Below are 27,865 nucleotides of genomic sequence, written 5' to 3' on the forward strand. Positions count from 1 at the left end.
CTAGAAAACGAAGCATTTGCTGACATATGTTTATGAAGCAAACGGTCATTATTTTTTCATGCAGAATTACTCCTTAAAGTCTGTCGCACTTATTTAGAAACACCCTGTATTGATCAAGAACGTTACTAGTTGTTAAAGTACCTAACTTTTTTATTATCCAACATAAGCTAATGAATCAAAAAGCATAATGTTAAGAAAGCATAAGGCTATAGTTGAGTTTTAATTTCAATATTTTATATACGCCAGAATATTCCACAGGGTGTTCCAAACTTTGAGGAAAAAACACACTATCATTTTTACACCCGGTATACAATGGCACTTACTTGTTTAGCAACAATATTATTACACCGATATTCTTGAAGAATAAAGCTATAACATATTAAAAAAATCACTAAAATCGAACAACAGGTTTAGGAATTACAGGACATCAAAAATGTCCCATTTTTAAGGTGGTGCGTTAATTTTGGTGCTTAGTGTATTATAATTTATCCAACTATATCTCAAAAAAGGAAGATATCCAAGAGGAGGGATTGACCACATCACAGGAAGTTGCAAAAGACTTATTCACACTGTAATAGAAATAACCACAGGCAGAAGTCTATGGAGAGAGACCAAACACTACACTCTATTATAATATATCATGACACCTACTACGCTGTTTTCATTTTGCTGTATACACAGGCTGGTTCATCTTATTCGCCTCAGTCTCTGTACTGAAAATGACTCGTTATTAAAAAAATTTCTTCACAGAAGTATACAGGGCCATTAACACTACAATCTAAAAATAATGTGAATTATACAGGGTGCTTCAAAGTTATATAAAGTATATCAAGTTATATTTTTTCTCATGGAACACCCCTATACCTGATGACATTATTGAATTGCCCTTAAAAAATAAGCTATAATTTTATAAAGTTTCCCTATACCTAAATACTGGATTTTGATTTATTTCAATTTTTATAAATATATAAGGTTTTGGAAAAAGAAAAAAATAAATATCTACGAATCTAAGAATCAGTGACAAATTTTTTCTTGGATCTTAATAACAGACTGTTCATCATATTACCGGTGTTGGTGATGTGTTGTACATAACCATGACATATTTGATTCTAATTGTTAAAGCTTACAAATTAGGACATCTTTAAATATTAAAAAAAAATGAAGGGCGATAAGTATAGAAAACCCTAATAGATATTAAAAACTAAGTAAATTTTCCACAAGATAGACTAATAAAATAAAGGGTGTTTCATTTAAAATAAGTATGTTATTACAGTTTGAATTTGTTAATATGACAATCTAATATTTTGACCACCCTGTACAACATTTTGCTACAATAAACATCTATTTAAATATGCTGAGTAGTCTGTTATTAAGATCCAAGAAAAAATTTGCCATCGATTCTTAGATGCGTATATCGATATTTTTTTCAACATTACATTTTTATAAAAATTGAAATAAATCAAAACACCATGTATTTAGATAGGGAACCCTTATAAAAGTATAGCTTATTGTTTGAGGGCAATTCAAAAATGTTATCAGATATAGGGAATTCCATAAGAAAAAATATAACTTTGATCTACCACTCTTTTTTGGAACAACCTGTATAACTCACATTATTTTTAGATTGTAGTGTTAATGGTCGTGTATAGTTCTGTGAAGAAATTTTTTTTAAATATCAAGTCATTTTCCATACAGAGACTGAGGCGAATAAGATGAGTTACCCTGTATATGCTGTAAGATCTAGAAGAAAAATCTAATTTTATTAATAAAGCCTAACACGGCCACTGTAAAAACCTAACTACCATTCCATAAAATTGAAAATTATTTAAAAAATAATTATAAAAATTAATGGGATCATAAGTTAGAGGATTTTTCTCTCATAAATATCAAGGACTGATTTACCCCCTTCAAATTCAAACTTAATTTGTTCGGGAACCTCATACTTTAAAGCATCTGATGTCTCATATTTAACTTCCCTATTTTCCCTAGGTACTTCAGTAATATTATGAGCTACTTTCATATGGTGTTTAAGATATGATTTGTCTGTAAACTTCTTATCGCAAGCAGTACACTCAAAAGGTTTTATTCCAGAATGACAATACAAATGCCTAGACAACTTTTGTTTATCGTAAAACTGACTAGGACAAATATGGCAGACATACTTCTTTTCTTTTTCAGGCAATCTATCTCCAACTGAATGAGACCTTCTTAAATGTGTGTTTAAAGTTCTTAAAGTCTTGTATTCTCTCTGACAGTATTCACAAGTGAAGGCTTTTACATTAGAATGTAAACTTACATGTCTTTTCAGCTCACTACTGGTGATGAAAGGTTTTTGACATATGTGACAGATGTGTTGTTTATCTCCAGCGTGACGTTTCATATGCTGATCATAGTTGCCTTTTTGTGGGAACCTTTTCTCACATATCGCACATGCATACTTCCAAGCTGCTCTGTCTGTATGTACTACTAAGATATGTGTTTTTAGGTTTTTGTTAGTATTATAAGCCTTACCACAAGCTGTGCACTTATAGTTTCTTCTATTAAAATGAGTGTATTCATGTACTATAAGTTCGCTTTTCGTTATAAACCTTTTTCCACACAAACTACACACATTGTCCCTTTTTCGGCTATGATATTTCAGATGTTGATCATAACCAGCATAAGTTCTGAACCTTTGAGTGCACTGATTACAAGAATAAGGTTTCACCATCCGTTCCTCCATATTATGAACACTTTTACAATGAGCCATTAGATCTTTTACTAAATTAAATATCTTATCACAAGAGTCACAAGTATAACTTCTTGATGATTTTCTTCCACGTTTTTTAAGCAACTTATCTGTATTTTCATCTTCCAATGTTTTTATTTTACCACACTTTCTATGATGTAATTTAAGATTAGTTTTTGTACTATAACTTTTGTTACAAGTAAAACACGTATAGACACCTTTCGGATTTCTTGTGCATGTTTTTCTGTGGAAGCGTAATGCTTTTTTACTTTCAAATTCCTCGTCACATATTAAACAAACACAAGATTCATTTACTTCAACTATTTCAGGTTTTGGTTCGTCTTTAATAGAATTAGTAGAATCAAGCGACCCATTGTTGAGTCTCTCTATTCTTGCAGTTAATACTTCATCATCCAATTCTACATCATCAACATCATCTTTGTAGTCACCCAAAGCTGGACTTACACTGCAACGATCTTCATCATTGTCATATTTAACTTCACTTTCTTCATTCTCTTCTGTATATATAGTCCTAACTCTTTTCACCAAATTTTCTAATTTCTTTTTGAAAGTCAAAAAATCGTCCAATTTTTTTGTACAACTCTCGCAAATGAAGTGTTCTCCTGGAGTATCCTCCTAAAAATAGTTTAAAACGTTTATATTTAAACTTACACCTAAATTCCATTTTTACACATACCAAATCAGCTACAATGGATTTTAACTTCGTTGACCAGTCTATGTTGTTTTCGTCCAAATCACTGAAACGAATTGTACATCCCTTTGAATCCAAGCAGATACTACAGTGATCCATTTTTGTTTTAATTTAACATTTCTTAAAATTACCAGAACTTAATGTTTAGTTTTTGGGTGTTTATAAACTTTCACAGATTTGGGATTTGGCAATTTAAATGTCAAAAGTTGTCAAAGGATAAATGTCATAATATTCTTCTTTTTATGTAGTACAATAATTCTACGTTCCATGCTTCCATTGTCTAAGTAGTTCATTCAAACAAACAAAGCGGGGAGTTGTCACTTGTCAGTTGAGTTGTGTAACTAACTTCTCAAATGATGCTGTAAATATTTTTGTTTGTATTTTTATATTTATTTTTCAATATTATAAGGCCACAATGTTCCCAGAAAATTGTTATATCTGTTTTAAACGAAGTGATGTCGTTTATGATCTATCTAAGATGAATGAAGATGGTTTCAAACTTTCTTTCATGTTGGTATTTTTAGTACCTGAAGTGGTAAGAAATATTTTTTTCCTAAATTAGGATGACTATTTGTAATGACATTGGATTTTTGTGCATATAAATAAAACTAAAAGGTTACCTATTAATCCAGATATTTTCTTGTGCAAGTAGCCATAATTTTGGCAGTGAAACATTCTGTACCATATTATGAGTATTTAAATGCATGAAAATACCATTCTGTAAGTACTTATTCTGTATGCTTGGTAGTGATTGTATTCTTTGTGGCAATACAGACATTATTCTCTACTTTCTTATGGGATCAAATTCACATATTTAACCATTTTGTATTATACACTCACCAGCACAAACTTCAGCCACTTAAAATTTTTGATTAAGTTTCAAGATTATACAGGGGTGAATGGAAACATTGTATTTTCTCCTAACTTTAAAAAATTCTATGGTAAAATGGAAGAGCTGATTTTGTTTCATAGTCCTGTCATACTTACTATTCTGGAGGCATCACTAACTATATTAATTTAAGCAAATAATCAAATAAATTAAAATCAAGTGTTTGCACTATATCCTTTACACAGGAAGGTATTTTAAAAATGAGAAACTTTTTATCAGAGTTGGACTGGAACATTTTTGATAGTGATTTTGATGTAGATTGCTTAGCAATGTTTTTAATAGATAATTATAATTATGCAGTATCTCATTATTTTCCACTAAAAACATTGGTTATTAAAAATAAAAAATGTCCTGTAAATTGGTTTAATGACAAACTTAAAAAATATGAGAAATTATCTGCACTCTTATAAAATACGTGCTGATTCTACTAAAAATCCAATACATTACAACGAATATAAAAAATACAAAAATCATTATAATTCCGAGTTGAAAAACGCGAAAAAGATGGCTTATGAGAAATTAATATTAACATCAAAGAATAGATCCAAGATGTGTTGGAAAATAATTAACTATGAGTGTAACAAAAAAAATAGTTCACATAATATAACAACCAATTTATCTTGTGACACTTTCAATAACTTTTTTGTTGAAATTGCTGAGAACATTATAAAAACCCTTCCTAATACATCAGACGACATAATCTTAAACTATCAAAACTTCCCAGCTCCATCGAGTTCATTCTTTCTATCTCCAACTACTCAACAAGAAGTATCGAAGGTTATAAATTCACTAAAAAATTCAAATTGTTTGGATACAAATGAGCTAAACACAGGGCCGGATCTACAAATTCTGGGGCCCCCTGCAAGAAGTCCTTTGGGGCCCCCTATACGGACTTACCAGATTTACAAAGAATCTTGAATATCGGAGCATAAATAAGAAAGTTATAGATTATAGATTATCAAACTTAATCAAAAATTTTGGGTGGCGGAATCTTGTGCCGGTGAGTGTAGATTCAAATAGTGTCCCATCTATACTTCGTTTACTTCCAAGGTAATCGGAGGTTTTGCCATGTCGTTGCAGCTTGTCATTGATTGGAAATTAATTTCTAATCAGTTTTAATTAATTTCTATCCAAATTACGAGATGTGATGACATAACAAACTCATTGATCAGATGTCTGAAACTAAGTTTTAGCTTATCTCTTTTTGCTGATGATACTACTATTACCTGCAAAGATTGGAATTGTAGGGCAGCAATAGAGGCATCAAAGCAAGCACAAGATAAGGCAGAACAATGGTTTGCAGCAAATATGTTGCTTCTAAACATCAATAAAACCCAGTCTTTGATTTTTTCAACAAGACAGCTTTCATCCGGAGATGCAAACAAATAAAATTTTTGGGGGTTTACTTGGATGTAGGACTATGTTGGAAAGCTCATACACAGTCCCTTGTTGCTAAGTTAGGAACTACAACTTTTCTGATTAGAAGACTTTCTGAGTGTGTATCTCAGTTCACTTTACAACAGGCCTATTTTGCACTGTGTCATTCACACATCACCTATGCAATTTTGGCATGGGGTCACAGTGCTGGAGCCAAAGATGTCTTTCGTATTCAGAGAAGAATAGTAAGGATAATTGCTGGCCGGTCCTATCAGAAAGAATGTCGGCAAGTATATGTTGCACTGCACATACTAACTCTGCCTTCGCTATTTATTCTGGAGAGTCTTGTTCATGTGAAACAAAATATATATTGTCATCAAAGACATGAGGATGTACACCGATATGAAACCAGAAATAAGCATGCCTTAATACTGCCCTACACCAGGCTCCAAAGAAATAGAGACGGACCAAACTCTTATGGTTTAACATTCTACAAGTTGCCTACTGAAATTACTGAATTGCCAACTTTACAATTTAGAAAACAACTAAAGAATTTTCTCATAAGTCAAGCATTTTACAGCAGTGATGAATTTTTAAATTTTAACTTTAATGTTTGGAACTGGGTTGTGAATTGTTGACTTCTAGTTTGTTTATTCTTAGGAACCCAGAAAATGTTTGTCTTGATTGATGTATGTATTATTTCATATTATGTCTTGTGTTTTTATACTTGTATTTTATACCTTGTGTTTTTATATCTGCCCTTTATATCTGTGAACCAAAGTTGTACACTATTTTTCGACATATGTAAGTACTTTTGTATATTAACATGAATAAATGACTTGACTTGACTTGACTTATCTGAGCGAACGAAGTAGAGATAGAGTGATAGATTCAATGAAGTGGCTTCTGGCCTATTCCACTGCAATCTTTTCAGATCTATTGTGAACCTCTAACTCTAGATTACATTCTCTAACCTGACCCTTTTTAAAAGGTCTAATAACTTCAAGACTGAAACTTGTATGTAGCTCGTTGCTGGTGGTTTTCTTCACCTAATGCAAAGAACCACACATTTGCCAGGCTGTCACAGAATGTGCTCTGTTGTTTCTTCCTCTAGGTCAGGTGACAGAATCTGCATAGGTCATCATCTGCCAATACCATCAGCTTCAAATGTCTATTCAGTTTGCAGTGCTCTGTTAGCAAACCTATGACCTCAAAGTTTTCCTATTTTTGCTTATTAGGTATGCCATAAATTTTGGCAAATGTTCTATAATGAACCTATCTTTGTTCAGGTGTATTCCTCCACCATTTCAGAGATTTGTGAGCTAGGTACCCACTTTGTTGTAGCCATTCTTGTTATTGCCTTTACAGTACCAAAGAAGGGTACTTTACAGTACAAAATGAATAGAATTAATGAGTCTTGTTCTTATTAATGCCATTTCATCTGCTTTTTTTAACACCTTGGCTGCGATACTAGACAAATGGACCTTGTATTAGATTAAAGGTTGGCTGTGTTGACTTTCTCGTATACCACAGTGGCAAATGGGGCATACTGGACATATATGCGTTGTAACGCACTCAACATAAGTTTATAAATATCTCTAAATGCAGCCAAGATGTTAATGTCCTTATGACCCTTGTACCTGGTACCCGGACAACTCAGAATAATGTAATATCTAGGAAAAAGGTTCACTGGTAACCCAGTGGAACCCAGAATTCAGAGGACCCAAGTAGATATCTTTGAAACAAAAAAGATGTTTTTCATGAAACTTTGCATGCAAGTACAATGACACATATAGTCTGTCTGCTATAACTTTTCCCATGCATCACGATTCATTTTCAAACAAATTAAGTCAAAACATATAGTGAAACGTAGGCTGATGTGTGTAGTATACAGGGTGATTGATTAGTGGGGTAAAGATCAATAGATCCGCTATAGTAATAGATAGCAATAAAAGTTAATAACAAAAATTGTAGCCAACTTTGAGCTTCACATTACAAAATTGGTCAAAATGTTACAGGGTGTTGGATAACACAGTGGCAGACCAAACTTATATTTTGTTCTGAAGCTATTTCCTTGTGGCATTTTTATGATTAATTATTTATATGGGAAATAAGCCACAATTAAAATGAAAAAAATAATTTTATTAACGTTTCGACGCCCAAATCGGGTGCCGTTGTCAAAATACAAAATATTACTAAAATAAACTAAAGTGTTGTTGCTAAGCAAAAAAATTCTTCTAATAATTTATTTAATCTCACTCATTTATATTGGCAATTCAGACATATATTATACATTTTAAAGTAGAAGACTTTAAAATGATATTGCCAATATTTATGAGTTGCGTTCCTGGGACGACTTACTGAAAGATAGTTCATTCGATTACATGAAATTAACCCCAACTCAAGAATATCCGTCATAAAAAATTATAGTATGTGATATGTCTTTAAAAAGACAACCAAATGCAACGACAGTAAAATTCTCGCGTTAGAGACTTCATAGTAAATCACAAATACTTACGATGTCGGGATAGTATCACAGGGTTTTTTCCTGGTTTTCCCTTGTGATTTACTATGAAGTCTCTAACGCGAGAATTTTACTGTCGTTGCATTTGGTTGTCTTTTTAAAGACATATCACATACTATAATTTTTTATGACGGATATTCTTGAGTTGGGGTTAATTTCATGTAATCGAATGAACTATCTTTCAGTAAGTCGTCCCAGGAACGCAACTCATAAATATTGGCAATATCATTTTAAAGTCTTCTACTTTAAAATGTATAATATATGTCTGAATTGCCAATATAAATGAGTGAGATTAAATAAATTATTAGAAGAATTTTTTTGCTTAGCAACAACACTTTAGTTTATTTTAGTAATATTTTGTATTTTGACAACGGCACCCGATTTGGGCGTCGAAACGTTAATAAAATTATTTTTTTCATTTTAATTGTGGCTTATTTCCCATATAAATAATTAATCAAACTTATATTTTTTTAAATCCTATATTTTATTTTATATTAGAAATTCTGTTAACTTCTCTATTACAAAAATATAAAGGTCTGTTATGTTATACAGGGTATTTACAAAGTTATAACCAATTTTATAAGAAATCATAACAAGTTCAACTCCCTGTATAAATAAAAATAAGCTCAACAGCAATGGTTTCTTCATGCCATATTTTTTATTTATTGTCAAAATTTTCAAAAATTATTGACATTGCTAATCAAATACAGGATGAGTCAAAACGCAAGTACATGATTTTCTCAGCAATTTTAAATGGAACATCCTGTATTTTATATCACTATTGAAAAGTACCATTACTGTACTTTAATTTTTATATAACATTCCCTATGTCAAAATTTATTAGTTTTCGATATTTTCATTTTTCAGAGCAAATTATTTTAGGTGTCTAAATTTTTCCAAATTTTGAGTAAGCCATGACTGAATTGACAATAATTGACGGTTACTGATTATCAATCCGGTAATCAATTTAACAATGTAGCAAATAAAGAAATGAAAATAATTTATTAGTAATACATTTTAAAAAAAATCAAAACCACAACATGCAACATTTTTGAAATAATGAAAAACTACTTTTCTATGTAAATGTAACAAATAAAGAAAGAAAAATAATTTATTAGTAATGAATTTTACAAAAAAAAAAACACAAACACAAAATACAACATTTTTTGAAGGCAATTAAATACTACTTTTGTATGTAAATGTAACAATGTAACAAATAAAGAACGAAAAATAATTTATCAGTAATACATTTTGCAAATAACATGTTTGACAAAATTAAAAGCTACTACTTATTAATAAAATATTTTTAATATTTAATTACATAAGGTGTTCAAAATTACCTCCTAACACATTTGTGCACACCTAAAAACGATCATTGAATGAGCTACATACATATACTACGAAGCATTTGTAAATTAACACATCGAAATACACTTTGTATTATATTTTTCATCTCATCCCTTGTTGTTGGAGATATTTTATAAACTTCATTATTAACGTAACCTCAAAAAAATCAGTCCAGTTATTATTAAATTCTAGTGATCTGGGTGGCCACACTAGGTACTGGTCCATTGAAAAAATGAAAATATCTCGAAAACTAATAAATTTAGACATAGGGAATGTTATCTAAAGATTAAAATACGGTAATGGAATTTTTCAATAGTCATATAAATACAGGGTGTTCCATTTAAAATTGCTGAGAAAATAATGTACTTGCGTTTTGACTCACCCTGTATTTGATATAAAGAAAATTAGCAATATCAATCATTTTTGAAAATTTTAACAATACATAACAAAATATGGCATCAATAAACCATTGCTGTTGTGCTTATTTTTATTTATACAGGATGTTGAACTTGTTACGATTTTCATATAAAATTGGTTATAACTTTGTAAATACCCTGTATCTGTAAAACATAAACCTTTATATTTTTGTGATGGAGAAGTTAATAGGATTTCGAATATAAAATAAAATATAGGGTGTTCCATTTAAAAAGAAACATAAGTTTGGTATGCCGCTGTGCTATCGAACACCCCGTATAGTATACAATATACAAAATGTATATACACATCGACGTTCATTTCACTTTATGTTTTAACTTAATTTTTTTGAAAATGAATCGTGACGCATGGGAAAAGTTATAGCGGATGAACAGTAACACATCTGATTCCTTTTTTTATTATCTGACTTCCAGTTTCAACGGAAATACTGTCAACTTATTTATTTTAAATGGAACACCCTGTATATTTTTGCATGTTTTAATAAAACTTATTCTTAATTCATATATGGATGCCTCAGAAGTCAAACGGTGGAAGTCACATGACTTATGAGATATAACACTTTTTATTATATTTTGTGTTTGCTATATTTTTCTATAACAAACGTTTGTTATTTATAGAAAAAGACAGCAAATACAAAATAATTGATTGATGTGATCGTTCAATGTGATCGACTATATACTTCATGTATATAGTGTTACGTCTTTCACAAACAAATTTGTTTTTTGCAGGAATGGTTGGATCATTTCAAGATATGCGATATTTGTATAACAGAAACAACAGCAGCTTATAGGTTTAAAGAAAAATGCATCAACAGCAGAAATAACCTAAAACAAGAAGTGGAAGTTTTTGACGACGATTGTAGTGATCTCAAAATAGACGTTGAATCTGATTATTCTGAATCTGAACCAGATTTTAAGCAATCTTTTATCTGCTATAATTGCGGACATAATAGTGTAACGAAAGATGAACTGATACAACACATTCAAGAAACACATCAGAATGATAGCAAAGAATTACCAAAATATAAAAGAAATACCATGTGTTTGCAGTGTGGCCGAAAGTTTACTAAAGAATCATCAATTAAAGAACATCGAGAGGTATGCGATGGTGTAAGAAGGCACAGAAAAGTCAAAAATGAGTATCAGTGTACGACTTGTAAACGATTTTACAGTTCAGAAAAAATTTTGAAGACGCATCAAAAGAGATGCGACAAACAACATCTCAAAAGAACAGATTACCAATGTCAAAAGTGTAATATCTATTACAAGAGTGCGAAAACTTTGTTGAATCATACAAATAGGGGTTGCAAGAAAGAAGGATCAGAGCCTGCCTACTTTTGTAAGAGTTGTGATAGTGTTTTTAGTACAGTATTAGATCTTAAAAATCATATGTTTAAAGATCATAACGTTATAGATTTCCAGTGTGAAAAATGTAACAAAGTATTTCAGAATAGTGAAGATTATAAAGAGCATAAATCTGAACATAAAAAATCAGTTCCTAAGCGACTTTTTACATGCGAGGTTTGTAGCATGGAGTTCAAGTTTCTGAAAGACATAATTGACCACTGCCAAAAGATACACGAACTCAAAGAAAAGTCTATCAGACCGTACTGTTGTGACTTATGTCAAAAGAGGTTTAGGTCATCAACAAATCTGCAAAATCACAAACTGTATCATGAGGGTAACAGGTCGCATATTTGCAGTATATGTGGTAAGAGTTTCATAACAAAAAGTGACCTCCAAAGTCATGAAATGACACACTATGATGATAGGAATTTTGGTTGTGACAAATGCGGTAAAGCATTCAAGACTAATAACAATTTATGGACGCATTATCTTATTGTACATACAGATCCTATATTGTGGAAGTTCGTGTGCAAAATATGTGAGAAGAGATTTCCTTTGAAGTCGAACCATGATCAACACTTTCGAAGACATACTGGCCAAAAGGAATTCATTTGTTCGTTGTGTAAAAAAGAGTTTGCAAGTAAGAGCGAACTACAAGCACATGTGAGATGCCACTCTAATGTGAAGAGGTATGTTTGCGATAAGTGTGGAAGGGACTACAGAAAGAAAAATACTCTGGACATTCATTTAACCAAAGCGCACGGTATTGGAAATGCAAAGATTCCAGTCAGAGAGAGAAAATATGCGTGCCATATTTGTCCAGGTAGGTTTTATGATAAGATCAAGTTGGCCAGGCATTTGTGTACACATTCAGGGCTTAAACCATATGCTTGTTTTGCTTGTGAGAAAAAATTTACAGATAAATCATATATGAAACACCATCTTAAAACAGCACACAATATCTATGAAGATAACAGTATGAAAGATCTAGCAATAGCTTAAAGTATTATTTATTGTAGAGAACACTATGTAAATAAATTAATAAAAAGTTTTTAGATGAAAAATTACTTGATTAATTATATCGTATTACTAGGTGGATGTGGGTGCCTTAAATAGACTAGAAAAACAGTAGCAAGGTTATGGTAGCCTGGGTACCAGGGTACGAGGTTCATCAGGGCAATGAAAAGCAGTTGAAATAGCCAATCAAGGCTAGTTTTGCGGCATTGCAAAGGCAGTCACAAGAAAGTGGGTAGCACAGAAATATCTGGAATGGTGGAGGAACTCACCAGGACAAAGACAGGCGAAACCATGATACTATAAATAACGAGATAGTATCTTCCCGTAGCTCAAATACGTCCGAGTTGGCGCATATGATGACGTAACTGGAGACCGGAAGTTGAATTTGAATTCTTGATAAAGTTAAATAGGATTTGTATGTATTCATTGATGAAATTATTCAATTAGCAACATAACATTAAACTTCAATGTATTCGAAAAAAAAATTAGTGTCGAGATTCCTGTCAAAATTTCGTCAAAAATAAAATATAAAATACACTTAGCTTAGAACCGCCACAATTCAAACTAATCGGACATTACGGATGATGACGAACCATTACGAACTTGCCGGTCTCCAGTTACGTCACGACTTCAGGATGTGCAATATATTTTCTTGTTATTTATAAGGTTGAAACAGGCGCTTGAAACGAATGTTGGGCTGCGACAGGGAGATGCGCTGGCGTGTCTCCTCTTGAACATAGTTCTGGAAAAGGCGGTCAGAGATGCCCGAATAGACAACAGAGGAAATATTTTTAATAAATCATCCCAAATTTTGGCATATACCGATGACGTGGACCTAGTTGCCCGCACAACACGCAAACTAGAAGAAATGTATACCACCTTCTCAAATGCCTCAAAAAATATGGGCCTGAAAGTAAACGAGGAGAAAACTAAGATGATGGCATCAACACCCAACAATAGAGCCAGAAACATCGGTCACCAATTCTGTGTTAACAACTCTACCTGAGAACGTCATGACGGAAGAAATCAAACGAAGGATAATCCTAGCGAACAAATGTTATTTTGGACTGAGTAGACATATGAGAAGCAGTAACTTAAGCCAAAAAACAAAAATAACCATATACAAAACCCTTATACAACCAGTGTTGACATATGGATCGGATACGTACATGGACCATCTCCAAGGCAGATGAAAACCTACTGCTTATATTTGAACTAAGGATCCTGAGAGGCATATTCGGTGATAAAGATGTATATATTGGTGGTAAAGACGTAGTATCTCTTATAAGAATAGGAAGACTAAGATGGGCCGGACATCTAGCAAGATCACAGCATAACAACCCTCCTAGAAGAATCCTCATGTCACAACCTGTGGGAAGTAGAAATAGAGGTAGGCCAAAACTTAGATGGAAAGATGGTGTAGATGATAGGATGGGAGAAAAATAGACGCAGCAAACTGGCAATGGATAGGACTGACTGGCGTAATAGACTTGGGAAGGTCGAGGCTCTTTCATAGGGCTGTAGCACCATTGATGATGATGATGATAGTATCATATGCGAAACAGTTCATTATAGAGTAGGTATTTGCCAAAATTTACAGTAGACCGAATAAGCAAAGACAGGTAAACAGTCAAAGCCATAATAGGTCAGTTAACAGGGCACTGTAAGCAAAATAGGCAGTTGAAACTGATGGGATTGGCACATTACCTGGCTGATACACACATGCAATAAAGTGCAAACTTTATAAAACAATACGCCCAGTGCTCACGTAAGGATTGGAAACAGGGGCAATGACGACTCAAGATAAAAAGTTACGAGTCTGAAAGAAAAGTATTGACGGCTATATACTTACTTATGGCGGAGTTAACGAACGGGGTATGTGGAGAAGACGATATAATTTCGTTTTCATACTCTATAGACTTTTTGGTGATGCAGATATCCTGAAAACCATAAAAAAAGGAGATGGAGAAGACATATTGATGAATTTATACACACACACACACCATCTGTTCATTTTGAGATGTACCTATGATAACATACATCCAAAAATTTTGATATAAAAATTGAGAAAATTTACCATTCCAACAAAACAGTTTTTAATTTCAACTCTGCAAGAAAAACTATTTTGTTCCTTTTTTAGTCACATTTTCATATATTTTTATTAAGAGCCTACATAATACAAGTCCAGAAAATTATCTACTACTGGAACTGGAAGAAGAATGTTATGTGTGTTTTGTTTTTAGGTTAGCTGCCATCATGTTCTGAAAGGAATATTTTAACAAATAATTGTAACTATCATTATATCTTATTAAAAACTTTAACATGACTAAAGGAGGTGTACAAGTTATCGAAAAAGATATAAGGAATCATCCCTGCTGTCCACATGGGCCTACAATACTGTTTTCAAGAAAAATTGAAGATGAAACCAGGAGATACTTTGCTTGTTCTGCTTGCAGAGATAGAAAACAGTGTAATTTTCTTCTTTGGGAGGACGAAAAGTCGAAAAATAAAGAAACCTTTTGGGCAACAGAAAACCAAAAATTTGTGAAAGGTATAAATCATCGAAAAATGTTTCTTAATCTGAATGAAATATCTTCGCAGGATGTTTCTAAAAGGTCGTTTTGTAGTACCTGTAACATGTTCTGTAGGGATGATGAAAAACACTCCACTCACAAAGTTGTTAAAGGTTTGACTGATTTACAACTGAGACATCCCTCTACCATTTTGCCAGCCTTGGATGATTCGAAACGAGAAGCACAGTATCATTTTTCAGAAACGTCAGTAACTGTTATTATGGATATATTTAAAGAACTTGGATATAGGTATGTATTTTTATGCATTTACAGTAGAACCCCAATTATCTGTGCTCCGTGGGACTGGACGTGGCACAGATAATTGAAAAAAAAAACAGATAATCTGAACATTTATTTTATATATATCACACATAGGTATGTACAGGGTTATTCACGATATTTTGACCCACTGTAAACTGCTTTATTTACAGAATTAGAAAAAAAAAATGTAAAATACAAAAGTTATTCGAATTTTAAATTATGATTTTTTTACATATCGATGGCTGAAAGGCAAAAATGACCAAGCGACATTTGACTAACTTTACACTAGAGTGGTTTAAACTTTGAAATTTTGAAAAAAAATTCATAAAACATGATTTAGTGGTTTTATTGTCATAATTCCAACGAACTTTAAATGTAGTTTAGATAATCTGGCTGTGATGACGTAATCAACTATTTTTTTAAATGAGAATAGGGTTCGTGTGCTAGCTCATTTGAAAGGTTAACAGCAGTAATATAAACATTAAGATAAATATTTATACAGGGTGTCACAAAAAGAAGAATGAATGTAATTTATTTCATTCAAAATATCTTCTACTTCTGTTAGAAAAAACAGAAGTAAAAGTTTATTGCACAAATAAACATTGCTTTTTGCTTAAATTCAATGTTCAAACTGCCAAGAGGCAGATGGGTGGCAGATTGAACATTGAATTTAAGAGCAAACGGTAGCGATCAACAGGTAGCAACAAACGCGTTCCAAGATTGAATATTTTGTCGAGATATTTGGCACACATATTCGTAATATAATAAAGAATGGCGGTACAGAGCCCATAGTTTAAAATTAGAAATCAACCTCGATGGATGTAATTAGCAATTGCTCCTAAAAAACTGTTGTTTTACAAGTAAATATCAACAATTAATTATTAAAGTTATATCAAATAAGCTGAATTAGTACAAGGAATTTGTAGATCATCTTTCTTTTTTGGAAAAACAATTTGTTTGTCTGTAAATTGCAATAATTGCAATGCAAAGTTTGTACCTTTAGTTTTTCTTTTTTAAACAAAAACTTGAAGCAATTAGGACAAATTGATAGTGATAGATAAGTAATTACCATATACCAGTGAAGTGACTTACTATCTTTATTAAAGGGTTTATTTTTGACATTTTGTTGAATATTCAAATATGGGCAAATGCTTGTTATGCAAGAAAGATGCTGCAGAGGATAAGACTTCTTTCAAGTGTGATGGATGTAAGAGGGCTATACATATTAATTGTGCCAGTATAACAGCTACAGAAGTAAGATGTCTTCAATTGGCAGCAGATACTAGGAAATTAAAATATTTCTGTGAGGATTGTGAGCAAGGTTTACTGTTAGTACCAATTTTGAAGTCTATGGTTGAAGATCTAAAGATTGAGGTAGAGAAACTTAAGTGTGCCAATGAAAAATCCTTACACGAAAAGGATAATCAGATTTGTGATCTAAGGAAGACTATTGATGAACTGAAATGCAACTCCAATGCGCGAGGTTTGCCATTTGAGGAAATGTTCATAGAAATAAATGATAGAATTGTAAAATCTAACAATATTATGTTATTCAATGTTCCCGAATTGAATTCTGAGAATATTGAAGATAGGATAAAACAAGACAAAGCCAAAGTCGAGGAAATTATGAAACAAATGGGAAAAGATGAAGCGTTGGAGGATTTAGTGAAGGTTGTTCGAGTAGGAAAGAACACGGTGTTGTTAAGGTGTTGTTAAGGACATTTTAAGGAGTAACAAAAGACTACAGAACTCAACAATCAAAATAAATAGTGATCAAACAAATATGCAAAGGGATATGTTCAGTAAAGCTTGGAAAGAATTAAAAGACAGACAAAATAAAGGCGAAAAAGACATTGCCATAAAATACAGAAATGGTGTACCAAAAATTGAATCATTCAAGAAAGAAGGAAAAAACTAATCTCATCCCCATTACAAGTTTATTGTCAGAACGTCGGAGGACTTCGTACAAAAATTCAAGATCTGATTAGTTCTATTTTATGTTCTGATTATGACATTTTTATATTTGTTGAAAGTTGGTTACACGAGGATATTTTAGATAGTGAAATTAAAATACCTTCATATAGAACTTTTAGATGTGATCGTGATAATAGTTATAAGTCAAGAGGAGGAGGTATTTTGATTGTTGTTAAAGACTACATTAAGGTAACTGTGCTGAAACCCTTGTACAAATCTATTGAACAACTTTTTCTTTTATGCTCATTTGGTAAAGAAAATTTTATAATTGGAGGGGTATATATTCCACCAAAATCCGTAGAACAAATATATGAACAACACTGTTTATCAGTCGAAGATATATCCCAAAGGTATAATCATCATAAGACATATATATTCGGAGACTTCAACCTTCCGGAAGCTTCATGGGATAACAATGAATCAGGTGTCTTGGTGAATTGTCCTCAAGGTTCACATGCATTGTACTTAGCTGAGTTTTATGGGTACTTGAATTTTTTCCAGATGATTAATATTCCAAATGAAAGAAATGTGTTTTTAGACTTAATATTTACAAATGTTTGTGATTTACAAGTAGCAAAAGCCTCAGATCCGATTTTTAAAAATAGTTATCATCACATAAGTTACACTTACAATATTAGTTTGTGTGAATATCGAGGTAAGTCATTAGAATATACTGAATTTTATCATGATTTTGTAAATGCAGACTATGAAGGTCTCAATAACTATCTTTCAATGATACCTTGGGAAGACCATTTGAATTTGTCAAATGTTGATGATGCTTTAACAGAATTTTACAACATACTTAATATGTCACTATCATTGTTTGTACCGGTGAAAAGATTTAAAACTTCTAGTTATCCAAAATGGTTTGATGCCAACTTGCGTTATTTAGTTGTACAGAAAAAAATTGCTCATAAAAATTATTTAGCTTCCTGTAATCAAGAGGATTATGTGATTTTTTCAGAACTTAGGAGATTGTGTAAGGATCTATCAAATCAATGTTATAACACTTATCTGAATCAAGTAAATCATAATTTATGCAGTAATCCTAAGTACTTTTGGCAGTTTGTAAACAGTAAGAGAGCATCAAATGATTTACCAAACAGTATGTACTATGGTAATGCTATAGCAACAAACGGACAACAGATTGCAAACTGTTTCCGTCAATTTTTTTCAACAGTTTATTCGCCACAATCAAATATTAATAACTTGGAAGTAAAGGGAAACAACAATCTTTTTATACCTAATTTTTCAATATCAGTGAAAGATATTTTCAACAACATATTATCCCTACCCAATAAGTTAAGCAGTGGTCCAGATGGTATTCCCGATTACTTTCTAAAGAACTGTATATATTCACTAACTAATCCTTTATATCTTCTTTTTGAGTCATCATTAAAGACATCAGTTTTCCCAACTTTATGGAAGCACTCTTATATCTGTCCAATTTTTAAATCAGGTAATAAACAAGACATAACAAATTATCGAAGCGTTTGTAAACAATCCTCTATACCAAAACTTTTTGATAGACTATTGCACGATCAATTAAAATTTTATTGTAAAGAGCGTCTAATACACAATCAACATGGATTTTCTCAGAATAAATCAACAGTAACAAATTTAGTACTCTTTGAACAAAAAATATTAAACGCGTTGGAGAATAAAAGTCAGATGGATACTATTTATACTGACTTCTCCAAGGCATTTGACAGAGTAGATCATAACATGTTATTGGGAAAATTAAATGCTTTTGGCTTCAGTCATCAATCCTTACAATGGTTCAATAGCTTTTTAAGAGATCGCACACAGCAGGTGAGAATAGGTTGTTTTACTTCAAATATAATTCATGTGACATCAGGAGTACCCCAAGGAGCTCACTGTTCACCTTTGTTATTTAATATATTTGTGAACGATATATCAGAGTGTTTTAGAAATTGCGATTTCCTGATGTTTGCAGATGATTTGAAATTATTTAAATCCGTAGATTCAAATGTTGATGTAACATTAATTCAAGAAGATTTAGACCGGTTGAGTATTTGGTGTGAGAATAATATTTTGCATTTAAATGTTGCTAAATGCTGTTATATAAGCTTTTATAGAGGTAATAAAAAATATGATACTTCTTACACAATTAATGAAAATGAATTGTCTTATGTTAAAACAATAAAAGACTTAGGAGTCACATTTGATGAGCAGTTGCGTTTTGTGCAACATATAAATAGTGTAACAGTAAATGCATCAAAATCTTTGGGCTTTATCATTCGCAACTGTCTGAGACTATCTGTAGGGGCTTTAAGAACGGTATATTATGCTTTGGTTGTATCTAAAGTGGAATATGCATCTATTGTATGGTCTCCACAATACCAAGCTCATTCTACTACGTTGGAGAGATTGCAGAATAAATTTTTGAGATATTGTGCATACAAATTAAACATACGCATTACTAATCATGATTATACCTATATTTTAAAAACACTCAACATGAATTTATTAAAAACTCGACGAGATAACTCTGATTTGGTATTTGTGTTTAAATTAATAAATGGTTTAATTTGTTGTTCTGAACTTCTCCAATCTATTAATTTATATGTTCCCTCCAGAAGTCTCAGACATGTTGATTTGTTTTATATACCTTTTCATCGGACAAACTATGGTATGCATTCGCCCATTGAGCGAACACTAAAAATTATAAACGAGAATAACTTGGAAATGTTTGGTGTCTCCTTGGCTGGTTTTAAGAATCGGATTAAAAGAGCTTGACAGGTACTTTTTGTTTATTTGAACTGATTTGTGTAATAGATGTAATATGTGTAATGGATAACTATTAATATTTCGTTTTTGTTTAATAAGTATGTAATTAAGATTTATTTTACTCTAGTTTAGTAGATATTACAGAGATTGATTTTATACTGTATGTGTTGTAATGGGGGTAATCCCGTAAATAAATAAATAAAAAAAAATTAAAAAAAAATATGTTAGTATGTGGAAATTACCCTATAACTAAATAAAATATTGAAAAAAAGGAGCCTGTACCTCCATTAAGAAAGACAAAAAAATACACTTTCTTCAAATAAACTTTTTTATCCTGTGCCTAGATTTTGTGTCACATTGGAACTATTAAAAATCGATTTTTTTATAACAAGAAATCGAACGTCACTTACTTGGCAACATTTCGCGCCTATGTGTATAAAAATTATTGTTTTTGATAGTATAAACGTCACTCTCAGTGTCGAATTACAGACGCACTGCTGTCTTATTTTTGAAAGTTCGCAGAACTTTAGCAAACTTGGACCGCGTTTGTTGCTACCTGTTGATCGCTACTGTGTGCTCTTAAGTGAAAAGTAACGTTTATTTGTTCAATAAACATTTATTTCTGTTTTCTGACAGCAGTAGAATGTATTTTGAATTAAATAAATTACATACATTCTTATTTTTGTGTCAATTAATTTAATTAAAATTTTTTTGGACACCCATTATAAATAATTATGTTATTTTTTATATTACTGAATAGGGAATTGAATACCCTTTCAAATGAGCTAGCACACAACCCCTATTCTCATTTAAATAGTCAATTGCATTATCACGCCCAGATGGATGACGTCATTAGTATAGATAGATAGATAGATAGATAGATAGATAGATAGATAGATAGATAGATAGATAGATAGATAGATAGATAGATAGATAGATAGATAGATAGATATTTATTCATTTAAATAGGTTACCCTAATATACAATCAATGTAGAGAATAGATATTACAAATCATTTACAAAATCGAATATAATTAAGCAACATCAAATGAAATTGAAACAAACTTTAAATAAATTTTACAACAAATAATACCATACAATACCCACCCATAAAATTAACATAATAAAGTATTACATCACTTGTTTCTAATATACAGCTTAAGTTTGGCTTTAAAAGATTTTAGTGACATCGTATTTTTTAATTCACCTGGTAGAGCGTTAAACTCATTAAAACCCCTGAATACTAATGAATTCATCGTCATTCTATAATTTGTTTTTGCTATGTAAATATTCCCCATATTTCTTGTAGAATAATCATGCACATTTTTATTGTACACTATAAACTGCTTAAAGTAATCTGGAGCTACATTATTAAGTATTTTATAAACCAAAATCATTGTATAATAATACAGTTTCTCTTCAATTGTGAACCAACTTAAAACCTGTAGCATATATGATACAGGTGTAAGTCGATTTGTTTTCAATATAATTCTCATGCCACGATTTTGTAGTTTTTGTAGTTGATTGAGTTTATTTAAATTAAACATATACAATATAGTTGCGCAGTACTCAAAATGTGGCTGAATAATTGAATTAAAAACTGTAATTTTAGCTTGAGTCGATATATTTTGTGATATTCGGCTAAAAAAATATAGTTTTTTCGTTATTTTACGGACAATATAATCAAAATGATGATCAAAATTCAAACAACTATCAATTTGAAACCCCAAATATTTAACACATCTTACAAGATCAATCTTTTCATTTTTTACTTGTAGCAGAATGTTATCGGTATTTAATTGGCTATATTTGTGTTTTGTTGTAAAGATCATTGCTTTAGTTTTGGAAATATTTAATTTTAATTTATTTGATGCCAAGTATTTAGCCATTTTTTCTAATGTATTATTCATTTTTTGAATCGCTACTTCAAGGTTAGTATCACTACAAGCTACAAAAGTATCATCCGCAAAAAGATTAATAAATTCACTTTCTACATATAGGTCTATGTCATTTAGATACAATATAAATAAGAGAGGCCCCAATACGCTGCCTTGTGGTACCCCAACATTGATATAATGTTCAGAGGATAATGCCCCATCAAAACGTACTATCTGCTTCCTATCACTAAGATAATCACTTATCTATTTGTGTACTTTACCTACAAACCCATAATTTTGTAGTTTTGTTAGGAGTATTTGGCGATCAATGGTTTCAAAGGCTCTTTTAAAATCAAGAAAAACACCTACTACGTATCGGTTTTTATCAATATCGTTTTTAAGTTTACAGAGAGTCAATTGTAAAGCTGACTCACATGAATGTTTCTGTCGAAAACCGGACTGATTATTTATTAAAATTGAATTTTTTCCCACGTGTTCTAGTAGTTGGTCAGAAACTGCTATCTCTAATATTTTTTCAATTGGGGGTAATGTGTTAATGGGCCTAAATTCACTAGCTTTATTTGTATTCAAAATCTTCTGAATAGGAACAATTGTACTCACTTTCAAAAGTGTAGGAATTCTACCTGTCATTAGAGAAGTGTTTATAAAATTCAGTATAACGTGACCAATCGATTCAAAAATTTCCCTCACCATCCTTGAATTTAATATTTCATGTATGGAGAACTTGTTGTCCATACTATAAACTATTTTACGTAAGTCTAACATTGACAGTGGTTTAAATTCACTCAGATTTAACTATAAATTATTATTGGTATTGGTCCAGGAATTTATTGAATCAATATATATAGTTTAGCTCTCCAGGCCTAGAAGGCCCATGGCTTGGTTTACTATTCCTTTCCAATCTCTCCTATTTGCTGCTTTATTTTTCCAATTTGTGATTTTCAGTTCTTCTATGTCTTTTTCAACATCTTTCTTCCATCTGGTTTTCGGTCTACCTTTCTTCTTCTTTCCTCCTATTCCTCCCGTTAGTATTTTTTTGGGAAGTCTCGTGTTTGGCATCCTTTGGATATGTCCCAACCATCTCAGTCTTTGTGATTTTACGATCCCTACTATGTTTGGTTCACCATACATCCTCTCCAATTCCACATTTGGTCTTCTTATCCACATTCCATTCCATATCTTTCCGCCAAATATTTTTCTTAGGACTTTTCTTTCCCATACTTTAAGCATGACTTGCTCGGATTTGTTCATCGTCCATGTTTCACTGGCATACAAGACTATAGGTCTTATCACTGTCTTGTATATTCTTATCTTAGCCCCTCTAGATATGTTCTTATTTCTCAATAAGTTGTTTAGAGCAAAGATACAACGATTACCAGCCATAATTCTCGCTTGGATTTCTTCTTTTATATTTGGTCTCCTAGTGAATGTCGCTCCTAGATATTGGAATCTCTCTACTTCCTCGAATTTATATATTTTTGCCTCTGTGTTTATTGTCAGGTATTGTCCTTGTGTGTATTCTCGTTTTGTCCATTCCATATATTTAGTCTTTTCTTCGTTTATGTATATCCCTTTCTTTCTTCCTATCGCCTCTAGTCTTTTTAGTATTTCTTGTAATTCTTGTTTGCTTCTGGCTATCATTACTATGTCATCAGCGAATGCCAAGCATTGGTGTTTTCGTTGGTATACAAGTCCTGTCCTGTTAATTTCGGCTTCTCTGATGACTATTTCAAGAAGGATACTAAACAACAGTGATGACAGTGGGTCTCCTTGTCGTACCCCTTCACCGACCCTAAACTTATCTGTTTCCTTTCCATTTATTTTAACCCTGTTCTCTGTTTCTCTGAGTGTAACTTTTACCATCTTTATTAATTTTTTACTAATTCCAATTTCACATAGTGCTTTGTATATTTCTTTTCGCTTAACTCTGTCAAAAGCTTGTTTAAAGTCAATGAATAGGGCCATTGTAGATTTTCCGTATTCGTAGCTTTCCGCTTGTATCTCACGCAGCAGGAAAATTTGATCCACCGTGCTGCGTCCTCTTCTGAATCCACATTGATATTCTCCTATGTCATTATCTATCTTTTGTGTTATCTTGTCTTTTATATGTACTGCAAGTATTTTATATGCAACGTTTAGTAGGGCTACTCCCCTGTAATTATGGCATAAACTTTTGTCGCCTTTTTTGTGAATTGGACACAGTGTGGCTTCAGTCCATTCTTTTGGTATGTGTTCTTGTTCCCAAATTTCTTTTATCAGCTTTTCCAAATGCTTAATTAGTACTGGTCCTCCATATTTAAACATTTCAGCTGTTATTTCATCCTTACCTGGGCTCTTGTTTTTCTTTAGTTTTTCTATTATTTCTTTTATTTCTTTTTCATTAGGCGGTCTTTCCTGCATTTCTTCTTGATCAATATTTTCATTCGGTCCTTCTTCTTCTTCTTCTGCATATTCTGTTGTGGGAATTTCATTTAGAAGCTCTTCGAAGTATTCTCTCCATCTGCTCAGTATTTCTTCGTCGCTTACTAAATTCCTTCCATTTTTGCTTTTGTAGTGTACAGGTTTTCTTTGGAACCCCTTTTTCTCATTTTTTACTCCTTGATATAAGTTCCTGACTTCTCCATTTTTATAGTTTTCTTCTATGCATTTCAATTTATCTTCGTTGTACTTTCTTTTCTTTACTCTTATGATTCTTTTAGTTCGTTTTCTTTGTTCGTTGTATTGTATCTCCATCTCTGGTGTTTTCACTTGCATCATTTTGAGTCTTAACTTATTTCTTTCATCCAGTTCTATTTTACATTCTTCATCAAACCATTCTTTGAATCCATCTTTTATATTTCTATTACTGACTTGCGCTGCTTTGGTCATACATACTTTTATTTGCGTCCATTTTTGTTCGATGTTTTCATTTTCTGCAATATTTTCCAGTTCTCTAGTGACTAGTCTTTCATATTTACTTTGTTCTTCTTCTGACAGTAGTCTAATAGGTTTAGTTACTTTGTACCTTTTTTTCTGTTGATTTCTAAGAACTGGTATAACCTGTTTAAGTTGTATTCCGACTATAAAGTGATCTGTGTCTGCATCCGGTCCTCTATATGTTCTTATGTTCTTTATACATTTTTCCATGTCTTTTTCGATGAGCACATGATCTATTTGATTTATGGTTTTTCCATCTGGTGATCTCCATGTTCCTTGATATATTCTTTTGTGTTGAAAGTACGTGCTCATAACGATCATGTTTTTTTCTTTTGCAAAATCTATTAAGAGGTGACCATTTTCATTCGTTGTTTCATGCAGACTATATTTTCCTATGGTGGGTGTGTATATTTCTTCTTTTCCTATTTTGGCATTAGCATCACCTAGTACTATTTTTATATCGTATTTGGGAATATTTTCGAATACTGTATCTATTTGACTGTAGAAGTCTTCCTTTATCTCTATGTTTTTCTCTTCAGTCGGTGCATGTATGTTTATAAATGTTATTTTTTGGTATTTTCCTCTTATTCTTAGTATGCATATTCTCTCTGAAATTGGTTTAAAGTCAACGATTAGATCTTTCAGCTTTTTGTTTACTACAAATCCTGTGCCTAACATTCTATTTTCGCCTCCGCTATTGAAAAATAAATAGTCATTTATTTCCATTGAGTTTTGGCCTAGTTGTTTCGTTTCTTGTAGTGCTACTATTTCGAATTTATATTTTTTACATTCATCTACTAGGTGTTTCAGTTTTCCTTCTTCGTATGTTCCTCTTACATTCCATGTTCCTACTAATATATGTTCTTTTATGGGCTGCTTTTCATTAATAATCTGTACATTTTGTCTATTTCGTGTACCTGTACTTTGCCATGTCATCTCCGTTATTTCAGTCCGCTTTCGTTGTATTGCTAGTTTTTTGGTTGTATATTTTTCTCTTTTATGAGTTGTTGTTGGTTGTTATTCCATGTCCATATTTCACCATTAATGATTAGCTTCTGGTATCCTATTTTTACATTTTTTCCATTATGCCTCTCTACCATAGCCTTGCTTCTAATTTCTTTCTGAATAATTCTTTCTTCTTTTGACATATCATCATTAATATAGATTCTTTCGTCCTTTTTGGTTTTTAATTTACTTTTATTTTTCATTACTTCTATTTTGTTTTTCACGCTGTTGAGTTCCACTATGACAGTATTTTCTCCTATTTTCCTTGCTCCATTTACATCTACTGAAACTTGTAGCTCTTTTTCCATAAAATTCTCCATAGCCCCTCGTAAAACTTTCTGATCATTTGTATCAATTTTTATTCCTTGTATTATTACATTTTTTCTCTTTCTTTCTCTTTCCAATTTCTCTATTTTTTCATTTGCTATACTAATTTCTTTTTCTAATTGACCTATTTGTTTTATAGCTTTTTCGTTTGTTTCTCGCAGCTTTTTTTATTTCATCTTTGTAGCCGCTTTGTTGATCTTTCAGTTCTTTAATTTCATTCTTTAGTTGTGTGATTTCGTCTCCAGATCTATATTGTTCTTTTTTTATGTCTTTTATATCCATTGCTAATTCCCTCATCATTTTCATCATTTGTTCCATTCCACTTATGTTATCTTCATCTGTTTTTTGTGATGTTCTAGCTGTTATTTTTGATTTTTTGCTGGGATGTTCCTCCTCTTCCCTTCTCCTTTTCATTTCATCATCTAATTCGCTATCTGAACTCATTGTTCTTAATTCCTAGTTATTTTTCGTGCTAGAGTTATTAGTCAATGCGTCACGGGTGAAGTTTCGTGGAGAACTCTACTCACAGTTCAAATTCCCACCCGCACCCGCGCTAGCCGTTACTAATTTTCCAGCACTTTTATTCCTAGGTAAAAATCAAAATCAAAATCCGGCCCTGGTTATCTGTTTATAATAAAATTAATTATATTATAATAAAGTTTTCTACTTACAGCTGATTCTGTTTATTAATATGCTTTATTTTCCTGTAGAAATACACCATTCACAATATTGTTTTGTTTCCACCTACTGCAAAAACCTGCTTTGTTTATATTCGATATCACACAAGTTTTTATCACTTTACACAAGAATTTAATTCCTTATCGTTGGAATTACTTTTTTCCGATTTTTTCACTGTATAATTAGTTAACTAATTAGGTTGTTTATTTATGTACCTACATATATTGGTTTATAGTTACACTGCACTTTTGTATAACACAATTGTTTTATTGCTATATCTGCCCGAGAATCGAGTTAAGATACGAGCTAAACACGTGTGTTCTATTCGCTGGTCAGCGACCGTAAGCGTAAAACGTACTATCTGCTTCCTATCACTAAGATAATCACTTATCTATTTGTGTACTTTACCTACAAACCCATAATTTTGTAGTTTTGTTAGGAGTATTTGGCGATCAATGGTTTCAAAGGCTCTTTTAAAATCAAGAAAAACACCTACTACGTATCGGTTTTTATCAATATCGTTTTTAAGTTTACAGAGAGTCAATTGTAAAGCTGACTCACATGAATGTTTCTGTCGAAAACCGGACTGATTATTTATTAAAATTGAATTTTTTCCCACGTGTTCTAGTAGTTGGTCAGAAACTGCTATCTCTAATATTTTTTCAATTGGGGGTAATGTGTTAATGGGCCTAAATTCACTAGCTTTATTTGTATTCAAAATCTTCTGAATAGGAACAATTGTACTCACTTTCAAAAGTGTAGGAATTCTACCTGTCATTAGAGAAGTGTTTATAAAATTCAGTATAACGTGACCAATCGATTCAAAAATTTCCCTCACCATCCTTGAATTTAATATTTCATGTATGGAGAACTTGTTGTCCATACTATAAACTATTTTACGTAAGTCTAACATTGACAGTGGTTTAAATTCACTCAGATTTAACTATAAATTATTATTGGTATTGGTCCAGGAATTTATTGAATCAATATCTTCGACAATATTTGTTATACTCCTGACAAAATATTTGTTAAAATTTTCTGCAATCTCCACAAGTTCTCTTAATACATTATGCTCCGCATCTATATCAAAACATATACAGCTAGGAA

The 27,865-nt window shown here is 31.8% G+C and overlaps 3 protein-coding genes across 3 annotated transcripts in view; 2 read left to right on the plus strand and 1 right to left on the minus strand.

Moving 5' to 3' along the window:
* Positions 1-281: 281 nt before the first annotated feature.
* LOC114335303 (zinc finger protein ZFP2-like) lies at positions 282-3,703 on the minus strand. Its single transcript, XM_028285524.2, has 2 exons — positions 3,426-3,703; positions 282-3,364 (listed from the first exon to the last, which is right to left on the minus strand). The coding sequence occupies exons 1-2, from the start codon at positions 3,537-3,539 to the stop codon at positions 1,862-1,864; spliced, it is 1,617 nt and encodes a 538-aa protein (XP_028141325.1). The 5' UTR covers positions 3,540-3,703; the 3' UTR covers positions 282-1,861.
* Positions 3,704-3,761: 58 nt separating this feature from the next.
* Positions 3,762-12,415, plus strand: LOC114335302 (gastrula zinc finger protein XlCGF57.1). The gene is made up of 2 exons (XM_028285523.2): positions 3,762-3,975; positions 10,741-12,415. Exons 1-2 carry the CDS (start codon positions 3,856-3,858, stop codon positions 12,358-12,360), a joined length of 1,740 nt encoding a protein of 579 aa, XP_028141324.1. The 5' UTR covers positions 3,762-3,855; the 3' UTR covers positions 12,361-12,415.
* A 2,188-nt stretch (positions 12,416-14,603) lies between these two features.
* LOC114335301 (rRNA N6-adenosine-methyltransferase ZCCHC4) overlaps positions 14,604-27,865 on the plus strand; it is a 37,092-nt gene continuing 23,830 nt past the window's right edge. Inside the window, exon 1 of the mRNA XM_028285522.2 lies at positions 14,604-15,197. Within this exon, the coding sequence (XP_028141323.1) occupies positions 14,698-15,197 (500 nt within the window). The 5' untranslated portion in view covers positions 14,604-14,697. The remainder of the gene's footprint in view (positions 15,198-27,865) is intronic.

The sequence above is a fragment of the Diabrotica virgifera genome, chromosome 3, assembly GCF_917563875.1.
Source record: "Diabrotica virgifera virgifera chromosome 3, PGI_DIABVI_V3a".
Lineage (NCBI taxonomy): Eukaryota > Metazoa > Arthropoda > Insecta > Coleoptera > Chrysomelidae > Diabrotica > Diabrotica virgifera.

Bases quoted from the DNA above. Each gene is read 5' to 3' on its own strand.
- LOC114335303 (XM_028285524.2), bottom strand. From the start codon at position 3,539: ATGGATCACTGTAGTATCTGCTTGGATTCAAAGGGATGTACAATTCGT. The intron at 3,365-3,425 runs GTATGTGTAAAA...AACTATTTTTAG, and splicing joins AATCCATTGTAGCTGATTTG to GAGGATACTCCAGGAGAACA.
- LOC114335302 (XM_028285523.2), top strand. From the start codon at position 3,856: ATGTTCCCAGAAAATTGTTATATCTGTTTTAAACGAAGTGATGTCGTT. The intron at 3,976-10,740 runs GTAAGAAATATT...TGTTTTTTGCAG, and splicing joins TATTTTTAGTACCTGAAGTG to GAATGGTTGGATCATTTCAA.